The following is a 13,563-nucleotide window of genomic DNA, read 5'->3' on the forward strand; positions in this document are numbered from 1 at the left end:
AAAAGTATCCAGGCTACGGTGTTGGCATGGCAGCAAGGAGATGAGACAATTTGGGATGAAAACTAGAGTTCTGACAGTCAAAATGTAGACTTCCTCCAGTAGAACAAAGAAGTAGAGTAGCAGTTTCAAGCCTGCTTAATTCATAAGAAGGGCTGTATGATGCGGCTGCTCATACAGAAGCTAGAATGAGCCCCAGATGTCCCATTCTGTGTCAGTCTTCTGGTAGATAATCAACTGGAACAGCTCCAGGGCATGAGTACTGCCACCAGCCCTTCATGTAGCCTCTTTCCTCCTCTGAGCAGACAGCTATGGAAGTGGAGTTTTTCAAAGCGAGTGTGTTTTTGGTAGTAGACTATCAAATAGCTGAACTAGGACCAGCAGGCTGTATGTGCATGGGTTGTACCAATGCAGGAGTGAGCTGCTTCCAGAGCTTTGCGGCAGGCCAAGGTGGCGTGGAGCCTGTCCAGACACAGGGAAGCCAGTGGAATGTCTCCTGTTGACTTCAGCGGACTGCAAATTAGGCCTTGAGTTATTATGATTCACAGTAACTAAGGAAACCAAAATTCACCACAGAACAGTCTGAAGCCTTCCTTTTCAGGCCTGAAGAAAATTGTGACACTCCTGGCTTTCTGAAGTGGAGAGCCCTTTTGCCGTCCTTTCAAGTGATGTTGTTGTTGTGATGCAAGATGTGAGATGTGCTGTTATTTCTGTGTGCCAGGATTGTGGCAGACTGCCCTGTGTGATGTCTGTGTGTGGCACTAAGCTTGATGTGTTCATTTCTGAGGATGCTTGTTTTCCCTCTCAACTTAATGGACCGATGCCTTTCTGGGAGTTCTCGCAAGATTCAGTGACCCTCTTTGTTGCTGTAAGGAAACTGAAGGCATCGGAAGCTTTGGCCAAATGTATTTGCATTATACGTATTCATTGAACACACTTGTCTTCTGAGGCAGTTTTGTTTTTTCCATGGTAACCCAGTCGTATGCTGATTTTTATATCTGAACGGAGAAGCCTTGAAATTACAGGCCTAACAGCTTTTCTTGTTTTGCAGTCACCTCTTAGCCACGACCTCATCCTTAACCTGACTCAGGATGGAATCAAACTGCTGTTTGATGCTTTCAATCAGAGACTTAAGGTAATAAAACACCCTTCCTGCAAAGAAAAGAGTGCAAAAATAACCCTAGGATATACTGACAGTTAAAGTGGTGTAAATAAGTGTGTGATCCTTTTATGCATTTAATGTACCATATTTAGTGCTGCTTTGTGATAATGAATTGCAATTCTTTTTTGCAGTTCCACATCTGCTTTCAGGTGACCGAGTGCTGTTCTGCCTCTCTAGGATGCTGTATGTAGTTAAGAGGCAATATAAAGGGCAGATGGTTGCTAACCTCCTGTGGCATTTATGATCTCCAAAAGTCTGTTATGAAAGTGATGTGAAATGGATCACTGTGGGACTGCAGAGATACAGCTGAATCACTACAGCATTTTAAAAAGTTTTCATAACTGCAGCATTTCAAATCTCTCTATCTAACTTCCTCAGTATTTGGGATGATCACAGATTCAGGCTTTGACAAACAGCCATCTGAGCATGGTTCTCTGCTCAGCGCCTGGGGCTGATGGGGCTAATGGTGTGCGAGTGCTCTGCTGCAGCTGCCAAGCTGTTGGACGTTCAGCATTTGAAAGCAGAAGTGTGGGGTTAAATGAGAGGCCAGAAAATCTGTGCTTACCGTTGAGGTAACTTTAGAGTGTGGTGCTTGCATCCATACTTGCAGGCTTTGCAGCAGCAGGAGCTGCAACTGCCTTCTCTTTACTTGATACAAACAACAGCAAAACATTTCTCTCCAAATCATTTGAAGAGCATAGCAGCAGCTGAAGCTGTTCAGATGCTTCTGCTGTAAAATTGTTACATCTAGCCCAACTCCATGGTTATTGGAGGCAGTAGTAACCTGTAACACAAGCATTTTTTTTTTCTGGGAGATTTCAGTTTGTAACTGCCTTGCGAAAGTTTGTGTTTTGTATTCTCATTCCTACAGGACATGATTTTTTAAGATTTGGAACTTACAGTTATTCAAGTTGTTTACTTGCATTTACAGTTCTTGAGATAACATCTCATGTATTCTTTGTCAGATAGAACTTTATCAATGTAAGCTGCACCTGTAGGAAATCTTGGCAAAAAATGATTGTTTTCTGAGGAGGTGGAACTCAAAACTGAATCACTCCAAGCAGACGTCTTACTCCTCTTCAGTCATTTGAATGTCACTATCCTCTTGTTGAATTACTACAGGTAGCATTTGCCATGTTTTTGCATCTCCAAGCAATTTTTGAAGGTTTTGCTTTGGTGTCACTTCAACACTCAGTGTTGTAAGAAACACGCAGGGATTTTTGCCTTGGCTTTCTCCCCGTGATGTTTTAGAGTTTTGTTTAAAAACAAAGCACACCAACCAACCTCTTCTGGTATGCAGTGATTCAGTGATCAAGTGATATATCTTTCGTTTGTTCTCTCTGGAGAGAAAAGCTGTGTAAAAGCATGCAGTGCTATGAAAACTACTTGTAAAACTGCTCCAGAAGCTTTGCAGAAGAAATTCTGTGGGGCTGCTTAGAAGTGAGCAGCAGCCCTTGTTGTACGAATAGTGTGGGTTTAGAATAAGTAATGCCTGTTTTTAAGGTGTGACACCATTTTCAGTGTTGCTCAGCAGCAGCAAAACTGGAAGAATTGGGACATTTTTCTTAATTCTTTGCTTTCTGTGATTTGTTTTTTGGGTTTTTTTGTTTGTTTTTTGCTTTTTTAAAAAATGCAGTCCTGCTATTAGATTTGGTTGTGAGAAAGAGGTTGAAAGAAAGCTACGGAAACTGAAAGGCTTGACAGTGCCAAAGTAGCTCATGGAAGGAGTATTCCTAAAAAAGTTCCCTCCCTCTGTTCAGGGAGTGCCAGAATGTCTGCACAGTCCCTCTGTTCGCTTTCAGGAGCCAAAGCAATGCAGATGTTACGTGAGTTTGTAGCTGATATGAAAGAGGTTGGGTCAGATTCTGAAAGCGTTGCTCTACAGTGAGTTTTACTGCAATGACTCCTGTCCAGCTCCAGCAGGGAGAAGAAGTTAGTTTTATAGTGCTGTTTTACTATTGCTGATTAGAAGACACCTGGACACATCTGTGATCTGTACTCAGTAGGATCCATCAAAACAGCCCATGTGACTAAGCAGCAGATTTTACTCTGCTGGGCCAACTAACTGCCTTCTGGTGGTGCAGGCAGACAGTTGTTCTTGGTCTTCCCAGTTCTTTGTTTCTCTATATGTAGAATGAATGAAGCAATATTCTGTGGCTTCAAAAATTAGTTGTTTTCTGGTGCAATGGTTTGCTGCACTGTTTCTTTGATCTGTGTCTTTCATGATTTTGACAAGATCTTTAGACTAGATTTAAATTTTGCAGAGTTGTGCTTGTTTCTTCCTTTGTGGTAAGCCAAAGGCAGCGCTGACACAAATCGATCTTCCACCCAAATTGTGGGAAGAGGGCTGGTGGCAAACTGGTGCCTGCTGGCAGCACATTTCTCCATAGGATGGGTGCCTTGTGCTGCAATGTGCTGCCCTTCATTGCCTGTTTTCTTCTGTTGCTCTTTGTTCTGTCTCATTCTGTTCAGCAGGACTTCAGGAGAGTGTCTGTCTATTGAGAAGTCTGTTTGCTCTTCTTTAGGGTAGCGTTGCCATAATTTTAAAGTTACATGCTTTGTGCTATGCTTGTTGGTTGTGCCTTGAAACGTGGGCTTTCTGAGCAAACTAGAAATGCTTCAGAGAATTCTTCCAGCTTTTTATGAGTCAACAGCGTACCACTGAATGTTGGTTTGTGGTTTTTTTTCTTTCATTTTTTTAATATATAGTGGTTTGGGCGTTGCAGGTAGCTCTATTTTGGGTTATTTGCCAGGCATCTCCCCAAACCAGGACTTCCTTCTTAGCTGGTGATATTTTTAGGCTTTACAGCCACACATAGAGGCAAGGTCCCTGCGGAGCTCTGCTTTGTGCTCCAGCTGAACAGTGCATCCTTCCAAAGCATAAAGAGCACTACTTCTTCACAGTGATTACTATGGGCTCTGCCTGTCTTCCTTTTCTTGCAGACAGAGGAGTGCGAATATAGGGTGGAAGATTTTGTTTGACCATGATCTATAATCTGCCTAATGCGCAGTGTAGCCCCAGAAATCAGTAACAGTCACTTAAAAATCATATAAAATCAGTCATGAATGCCAGTTTGCAGTACTGTGTTTGGAACAAAAGAGCCATACTTAGTATTGACATGCCTACTAACGACTCCAGGGGAGTCCCCTGGAATATTCAATGAAGTGTGAAATATTTAATATACATCAGAACTAGGTACTGTGGCTTTGGTTCCTTGTGGACTACCCTTCACATTTTCTGCAGTGCTTGGAGAGATGGAAATGGAGTGTTACTGCTTCGTTTTGCTGTATGCATCTTTTCCTTTAAAAAAAAAAAAAGTTAGGAAGTGGAAGCAATGCAGTCAGCACTAGGAATTTCTGCCCTGTAGAAGCATTCTTCAAGGTAGTAAAAGCGATCCAAAAGATGGCCTGCAGCTTTGTTTTCATTAGAGGATCCCCTAACTGGATTACTTTTGGTCTTGCCTAAGAGTAGTCTGTGCAGAAATCAAGATGCTAGCATGCTAGTGGAGAGGCTACTGTCTGTACATCAGTACTGATCTACACAGGATCCTGGGGTACTGTGCTGAGTCCATAGCTGTTCTTCAGTACTGTTTTGGATGTGCAGTTGCTGAATGAGTTCTTGGAGTTTTGTCAGTCTGAGATTTATCATAGCAGAGCTGACAGGGAGAGGACTAAGCACTACAAGCTGGCTTTGCCTTCCCTGCCTTCCGACAAGAATTTGCCTCTGTTATTATGTGCAAATGTGGTAATGTTTGTTTCTTATGTTTCAGGTGATTGAAGTATATGACTTGACTAAGGTGAAGTTAAAATATTGGTAAGTTTTTTAAGACATCCAACAGTCTTTTTTGATTCCAGTGACCAGTTCCTCTCCTTTTTTTTTTATTCTGCATTCATTTTCCAACCATTCTTGTTAAGAAGACAATAACTGTTAACAAATAAATTTAGATAACCAAATGCTGTGTTTGAGGAAGGTTACTCATTTCCTTCAGTCTTGGAGAATTCTCCAATTTAAATGTATTGTTGCCTTTAGTAAATGTTTATATCATCCATTCAGTACTCTCAGGGCAGACTCATTTTGTTTTTCAGTGGTGTCCATTTTAACTCTCAGGCAATTGCTCCAACCATAGAACAAATTGATCAATCGTTTGGAGCAACGCATCCAGGAGGTAAGCCAAAATATTTCTGGGAATGAGAAGTACACCTAGATTGGGTGACCTTTTTCTATAAAGCTTTTCCTGTATGTCTGCCTGGAGAAATGTGTGGAGAGTTCTGTTCTCAAATGATTTGAAGTTGTGTTCCAGAGTGGCCATGTTTTTATAGCTGGAGTCACTGGCACAGAATGCTGTTCTCAGATATCATTAATGATCTCTCTTGAACTGCCAGTACCAGAAAATTCTGAGCTGCTTTGTTGGTACTGTTGTTTTTACATGTTCTTTCACGTGGTATGCTCTAAAGTGTCCTTAGGGATTAAGTATACCATGAACATACAGACATTTGAGCTGATCTCCATGCAGAGCCAGCCAGGACAGTTTGCTTGAGCTCTGTGCTCAGAGAGACTTAGTTTGCATCTCGCTGTTTCTCCTTCCTGCTCCTGGGAGTGCTTGGGAGGTGTGAAGCCTTGGGGCAGCATGATCAGGACTGGGACAGGTTTCTGTAACCTCACTTCAACCCACAGTTACTCTTGCAGAGCTACTTGGCTTTTTAACACCTCTATAACAGAAGTGTTATTTTTTTTAACCTCCCTGCTTACATGTGAAAATTGAGTTTGTCCGGTGGTTGCATGTCCAGTCTTTGTGCCTATTCTCTGCAGGTAGTTTCTTGCACATCACAGAGCAGGGCTTATTAACTGTGGAGAGTCATGTGGCTAAAGTAATATCATTGCATAAAAGCCTGCTGTAGTGGTTGAATATGAGATGGAGATAAATGAAGTTTGGAAGATTTCAAGCAGTAATACTCCAAGGAGCAGAGTAAGCCTTTTTAAATTTCACTTCAGTCGTGATCTTAGCATTTCCTCTTGGGCAAACTCGGAGATCTGTAGTTAGCTATTATGGAAATAGTATGTACAAGAGCTTCATAGAGTTTAGGAAGGGTAAAAGTGATTCCATGCCCATGACAATTTGTAACTTTTCATTTGTTCTGTGACAAAGGCTGTTTGCAAATATTCAAAAAAAGTTATTGTAAAATTGTGGTGTTATGAAACTTAGCAATAATTATCTCAGCTGTGAGCATTGTTTATGGTAGGACTAGCATGTTTTATTACTGTATTAAAATTGCATGCAAGCGCTAAAATATCTAGTTTGGAATCACATGTTCTCATGCTTGCCAGATCCTCGTGCACCTAGCACATTCAATTAAAGCTTGCTTGCTTCATCTGATGGTAGTTTTCACCTGGTGACATGTAGATATGCAAATCTATTTATGCTGTTGGCCTCAGTCACTGCTTCACTAGTGTGCAAATGCTTCTTCAGTTTTAATTTTGGAAATCCAGTATCTTCCTTTAACAGCCTACTTGGAGTAAGCACTCTCTAGTAAGCAGTCTGGTCATAAAGAATGTTTGAAGTGTATCATGCAATGCAAAGTTTTGGTCATTTTTTTCTGTTTCCTTAAACTGAAAAGGCAAAAACAAGCAAACACACAATAGTTTTCAGCATGTGGGAGGAATGATGATAGTGTTTTCATGCCCCCCAAAAATTTGAGTTGATGTCTGGGGAGAAAGGCAGGAAAAGAAGCTTTCCCCATGGCAATGTGACAAAAGGACCAAAAACCAGTCTCTGTGAATGACAGTATGACACAGCCATCTCCTTCTTTGTACTGTTGCTTTCCATAAAACCCAATGCAAATTCTTTAAGATGATGAGTACTCTGTTTGTCTCTCTGTGTTAACATCCACTAGAATTTCATAACAGAATGTTGGATTTCCCTTAAACCAACGTGGTTGCAGCAGAACTTTCTGCAACAGGCCACAGTGATAGTTTCAAAGCATGTTTCAAAAGGTTAGCAACATTTTTTTTTCTTGTTGAAACCTTCAGTGAGCAGTTCTGGTTTTGCCCAATCAGTGGTTTTGAAAAAGGAAAAGTCATCAGAAAAATTGTAACCAGCTTCGTTACCTTTTGGCCAATGCTAGCTTGAAAGGTTGTAGTATCTTTGCCATGGAGCTGATTGGAATATGAATGCTTTGAAGGTCAACAGCTTCATGAAAGCCAAGGCTTTATACCACTTTTCCATCTTCCTTTCATGGTCTCCTGACCTGAGCTCCTGCTGGGGAGCGCTTGCTCCTGCCAGTGGTTCTGTTGCAGTCACATCCTGTGCTGCATCCTCATGGATGTGGCTTCTTGCCCAAGTTCTGTTCAGCATGGGTAAGGGTTGTGGGATTGAATGGAACTCAGAGAGAGAAGTGCTGCAGTGTTGTTACTGGAGGGGGGAGACCCCTGTTTTCCAGCTCTGTAGCTCTCAGAGGTTGCCCTCTGACTCTCGTGGGGTGCCAGAAAAGTCTTGTTCTTGAGAACAGTGGGACTTGACTTCTGACTCTGCCTCTGTTCTGGTCAGGACTAGCTCTGCTTTGCTGGTAGCTGTGGCTTTGTCCCATCCATCTCTATGAGAACTTTTCCCAGCTGCCCACACTTTGCTGATTTCCTGGAAGGCAGACTCTCTCCCATTCCCTCTCCCAGTATGCAGCAGCAAAGAAGCAGTCCTTTTGCAAATTCAGCTATTTCTAGCAGTTAGTCTGCAGGGTACCTGGTTAGTGAGTTTGAAAAGAAAAACAACAAAAGAAAACCTACCTTAACAACTAAAAAATCCACATAGATATTTGTGACATAGGATCTTGAGGGGCGTACAAGAGATCTTGGGGATAAATGAGTTCCTTGCCCTTTAAACCTCAACATCAACAAACATTGCAGGGGATGGGAATGGATGTGATGTGTATAATCAGATATCACACTTGGCGTGACTAGGGGAAAAACACTTCTCCAGCTGGCTGTGGGCTTTGGAAAAGATGCATCATAATTTATCACATGAGGGAGACTTGTGTAATTTTCCTGCAGATCAAAACATTTCCCTCTCCCCACACGTTTTGCTGTGAATGACAGGCAAAGAGAATGCTCTTAACCAGCACATTCTGCAGCAAAGACAAACGATGACTTCTGAAAGCTTAGTGCTTATTGCCTAACCATTATTTTTCTATCTGGCAGTCTGGCATCGTACAGCTATCTTGTGACTTGTCTCTGAAGCTGAACATCTAAAAGGCACTTTGTTTTAAAAACAAACAAACAAAAACAAAGCCACAATGAAATACTTTTTCTCTTTAAATGATAAGCTGCTATGTTTTCTTAAATGTGAAACCATAAGGAGAAAAAAAAAAAACACTGAACCAATTTCAGCTGCATAAGTGGAAGAAAGCAGCTTCTCTTGCTGTGGGGTTTCTTCATTGTGGTGTTGTTTTGCCTCTGCTGTTTTCAAACTGTTCTGCAAATGAACCAGCTTCCGTGTGTCAGAAGAACACTGTGTTCCACCCAGCGGCTACCAGGGACAGGTTGAACCCAGCAGCATCAGTTCCAGAGCTGTTCCCAAGCTCTCAGTCTCCTGGCATTGTGTTTAAGCTTTCCACAGTCTCACAAAACAATGTCTCATCAGAGTAAACAGTGGGGTGACTTTTATTGCTGTTTATAGATGATGTTGAGCAATTAATTGCAATAAATCGGGACATTCATGACATGATGACAACTGGAAGTCTGCATGCCCTGATTTATTATCCTTCTTTTTAAAAGCTGGTTTATCAGTGAGTGTTTCTGATGATGCTATTTTTAATTATCATTACAAACAGATCAGGACTTGTGTGTCTGATGCCTTTCCTTCTTGTATTACTGGGGCATGCAAGCTGGAGTTCCTCTTGGAAAAGATGGGGAGGGACCTGTGAGCTTCCCCGCCTCACCCACCCCTGCCAACTGACAACGTTGCTTCCCAGCAGTGTAAAATACCAAATTGACCAACATTCTGGGTTCTTGTGCTTGAAACACCTCAGTGTTGGGCAGTGCTGTACAAGTGTCACACAACAGCAAACAGTTGTTTAGTGGTAATAGTAGCTGCTGAAACTATTTTAATTATGTTAAGTGATTGTTGCATTGTATAATTGCATCATTAGGGATATATTAGTGCCTATAGGTTTACATAGGCAACTCTTATTTTAATTAATTTAAGGTTTCTCTTAGTGCTGTCTTTCAACTGCAACAAATGAGCAGCAAACCAGTTAGTACCCCGTGTGATTGTGTTCCTCCCAACCGCATCCTCAGACTTAGTAAATTAACTGATCTGCTGTGAAAGTGCTGTTAGATCTGAACTGCTAGGGAATTTTGTCAATTTTTGTAACTACTTTTTCCTTTTTTTCTCTTTTAGTGTATAATTCAGCTGAACAACTCTTTCACCTCAATTTCAGAGGACTTTCATTTTCTTTTCAGCTAGACTCCTGGACTGAAACTCCAAAGTACGAGGTCAGCAATCATTCTTGGTTAATGGATAGTCTTTTTGCCTCTATGGTACTTGCAAAATATCACCTACAGCATGTCTAGCCTGCAAGTAAAAGAAACTAGTAATTTGGAAGAAATTTAACTCCTCAGTTGTGCTCTTATTTGTGCTATGTATTCATTTTGGAGTTAAACATTCTCCTCCTTTTAGCAGAAGATATGTGCTTAGAGTTTTTGCTTGTGTCATGCACCAGGACTAATAATTCTGTTGTCAAAAAGTCTGCTAAAAATATGAGCTCCTTCTGTGCAAATAAATAAACATTAAGCAATCTAATGTGGAGCTCTTTTTTTTTTTAATCAGATATTTTTGAATCTCATCTGAGTGATTATGCAACAAAACTAGGACAGGGTTCATAAAATACATTTTTGTCTTAAGTGTCCTTCACTGTGAGTGCTTTTAGAAAGCCAAGTGAATGAGCTTTATTTGTGATGCCTGTTGGCACAGTTGGCTAAATGTTTGGATGAATTACTGAATGATTGGGTGTATTACTGTGTTCTCTGAAATCTTTGGAAATAAGATCACGTCTTCTGTGATTTCAACCTGTGCTAATGAAAACAAACATGACTAGTTTTATATGAGGCTGGGGCTGCTTTCAGTTTTATTGTCTATGGTCCTCAGTAAAAAGAATGTGTGCAGTATAGAGCCAGTAATAAAACACAAAAGCATTAAATCAAAGTGTGAGAGATCAACCACCGTGGTGGCATTTTTTTCATGTCACAGCTTTGCTCTTTAGAAGTTGTATTTCGACATATGAGAAAGTATGGAGCTGTTTAAGGCAAGTTACCGTATAGCAGTAATGAAGGTCAGCTGAGTTCAGAAATACTAGAATCATTAAGGTTAGAAAAGGCCTCTAAGATCTAGTCAACTCTAATCCCACCACACCATGCCTACTAACGATATCTCTCACTGCCCTGTCTCCATGGTAACACCTCTCCCTGGGCAGCCCATGTCAGCACCTCACCTCTCTTTCAGGGATGTTGTTCCTGATATCGAATCTGAACTTCCCATAGTAAAACCTGGGGCTGCAACCTCTTGTCTTCATCAATAGTTACCTGGGAGAAGATGTTGACCCCTGCCTTGCTACAGCTTCCTTTCAGGGAGTTGCATAGTGATGAGGTCTACCTTGAGCCTTGTATTCTCCAGACTGAACAACCTCAGTACCATCTCCATAATACTTGTTCTCCAGACCCTTCACAGTTCCTTTGCCCCTCTCTGGACACATTTCAGAGCCTCACTGTCCTTCCTGCCATGGGGGACCTGAAACTGAACACAGTATTTGGAGTGTGGTCTCAGCAGGGCTGAGTACAGTCATGATTACTTCCCTGTCCTGCTGGCTGCACTGTTTCTGAATATAGGAGCCAGGAAGCCACTGGTCTTGGTCATGGCTGGCTCATGTTCAGCTAGCTATCAGCTAACACTCCAAGATCCTTTTCTGCCATGCAGCTTTCCAGACACTCTGCCCCAAGCCTGTAGCACTGCATGGGGTTGTTGTGACCAGAGTACAGGACCAGGGACTTGATCTTGTTGAACCTCATCCAGTTGGCCTCAGCCCATTGATCCAGCCTATCCAGATCCCTCTGAAAAGTCTTCCTACCTTCAAGCAGATCAGCATTTCCTCCCAACTTGGTGTCATCTGCAAACTTTTTGAGGGTGCACTCAGTCCCCTGTCCAGATCATCAAAGGACTGTCCTAATCCTGACCCTGGAGGAACACTACTTGAGACTGGCTATCAGCTGGACTGAACTTCATTCACCACTGCTCTCTGGGCGTGGCCATCCAGGCAGTTTTTTAACAAGTGAGGAGTACATGTGTCCAAGTCATAGGCTGCCATCTTCTGCAGGAGGACTCTGTGGGAGATGGAATCAAAGGCTTTACTCAAGTCCAGGTAGACTACATCCACAGCCTTTCCCTCATCCACCAGGTAGGTCACCTGGGCATAGAAGGAGATGAGGTTGCCCAGGCAGCAGGACCTGCCTTTTGTGAACCCATGCTGTCCCATATGTCATATGTGATTGCTCTCAGCATGATCTGCTCCATCACCTTCCCTGATACCGAGGTCGGGCTGGCAGGCATGTAGTTGCCTGAATTCTCCTTCCAACTCTTCCTGTAGGTGGGCATTGCATTAGGAAGTCTCCAGTTGCCTGGAACCTCCCTGGATGATCTATAAGGGCTGCTGGTAAATGTTGAAAAGCGGCCTGGCAATCAGTTGTGCCAGCTCCCTCAATACCCTTGGGTGGGTCCCATCTGGGTAGAGCAGCAGGTCTCTCTTTCCTCTTGAACTGTGGAGGTTTGTTCTGCTCCTCACCCCTGTCTTCCAGCTTGGGGCTGAGTACCATGAGGATAACTGGTCTGATTATTGAAGACAGAAGCAAAGAAGGAATTGTGTACCTCAGCCTTTTCCTCATCCCTGGCTATGTTTGCTGCTGCATCTGATAAAGGATGGAGATTTTCCTTGGCCCTCCTTTTGTTGTTAATGTATTTGTAAAAGCATTTTTTTGTCATCTTCTGCAACAGTGGCCCAAAAAAACGTTCTAGTTGGGCTTTCACCTTTCTGCTTTTCTCTCTGCATATCGTAGCAACCTCCTTGTACTCTTCCCAAGTTGTCTGACCCTTCTTCCAGAGTTGGTAAACTATTTCCAAAGGGGCTCTTCTAACCAACATCCTAGACAGTCCAAAGTCTGCCATTTAGAAGTCCAAAGTAGCGTTTTTGCTGACACCTCTCCTGACTTAACCAAGAGTAGACACTCATTTCATGGTATAGAGTAGAGTATCGTTTTATGGTTGCTATCATAATAGAGTATCATTTCATGGTTGCAATGCCCAAACTGGCTTCTGACCACCACATCTCCCACCAGTCCTTCTCTGACTGTAAATAGTGGGTGTAGTGGGGCACCTCCCCTGGTAGGTTCTTACCAGCTGTGTCAGGAAGTTACTTTCCACACACTCTTTTCTCTCTGCTGTACTATATTTCCTGCAGATGTCCGGTAAGTTAAAATCCCCCACAGGAACAAGGGTGAGCAACTGTGTGACTTCTGCCAGCTGCTTGTAGAATCTGCCTCTTCATCCTGGTTGGGTGTTCTATAACCAGGATGTCAACCTTGTTGGCCTTTTCCTCGATCCTTACCAAAAGGAGAAAAGCTGAAAGCTAATGATCAGCCAAATAGAATATCCCAAGAAAGTAGCTTTTTGTGTATGAGTTGCAAGTGCATCTATAAATTAAATGGCTGAGCTCCTAGGAAGGTCAGTTCTTATATCAGAGATCTGAAAGTATAAGAATGTATTGATAAGTAGAGGAGAAGATTTATGCAATGAATGAGTGTTCACCAGATAAAGGCATTTTGCAAACTAGCATCAATGTTAAAGGGATGAAATTAACGCAGTGGAAGAGAAAAAAGAATTTCTACCTTTAAATAGGTTGTATTTAAGTTCTGAGAAGTAGGCTATCAGTTCAGATGTTTTTATATTTCTAGTTGGTGGTGGTAAAACCAAGAAAACTTGAATTCTCATTGCGCACGTGGCTCATTGACAAACTAGTGCCATCTTTTGGTGGATCAGTGTAGTGAGCATTTCATCCCAGCTTGGGAATCCCAGAGTAGTGTCATGTAAACTCTTTTTCTTTATTTATTTTTTACCTCCACGTGTTTGGTGAGAGACTTACCTGGGTTGGTAAGCATGTACTGTATTTCTAATGTAACATTGGACCTGAAGAGTTTCTAGTGTGTCAGGTTAACAAGGATGATTTTCTGTCTCTCCAGCCTAACTTTGCGCACGGTCTGGCTTCTCTGCAAATTCCACATGGCGCGACTGTGAAACGCATGTACATCTACAATGGAAACAGCCTGCAGGATACCAAGTATGTATGGCTGGTTGTGCGGGTTTGATTAT

The 13,563-nt window shown here is 42.2% G+C and overlaps 1 protein-coding gene across 5 annotated transcripts in view; it reads left to right on the forward strand.

Annotated features, from left to right (window-relative positions):
- PHAF1 (phagosome assembly factor 1) overlaps positions 1 to 13,563 on the forward strand; it is a 40,612-nt gene that overhangs the window by 6,167 nt on the left and 20,882 nt on the right. For all 5 annotated transcript variants that reach the window (XR_006931143.1, XR_006931145.1, XR_006931144.1 and 2 more), the window contains exons 4-8: positions 1,049 to 1,132; positions 4,930 to 4,973; positions 5,246 to 5,325; positions 9,550 to 9,644; positions 13,434 to 13,531. Coding sequence is in view for 1 of the 5 variants with exons in the window: in NM_001030565.2 (NP_001025736.1) it covers positions 1,049 to 1,132; positions 4,930 to 4,973; positions 5,246 to 5,325; positions 9,550 to 9,644; positions 13,434 to 13,531 (401 nt within the window). In the remaining 4 variants the exon portion in view is untranslated. The remainder of the gene's footprint in view (positions 1 to 1,048; positions 1,133 to 4,929; positions 4,974 to 5,245; positions 5,326 to 9,549; positions 9,645 to 13,433; positions 13,532 to 13,563) is intronic.

Source organism: Gallus gallus, chromosome 11 (assembly GCF_016699485.2).
Source record: "Gallus gallus isolate bGalGal1 chromosome 11, bGalGal1.mat.broiler.GRCg7b, whole genome shotgun sequence".
NCBI lineage: Eukaryota > Metazoa > Chordata > Aves > Galliformes > Phasianidae > Gallus > Gallus gallus.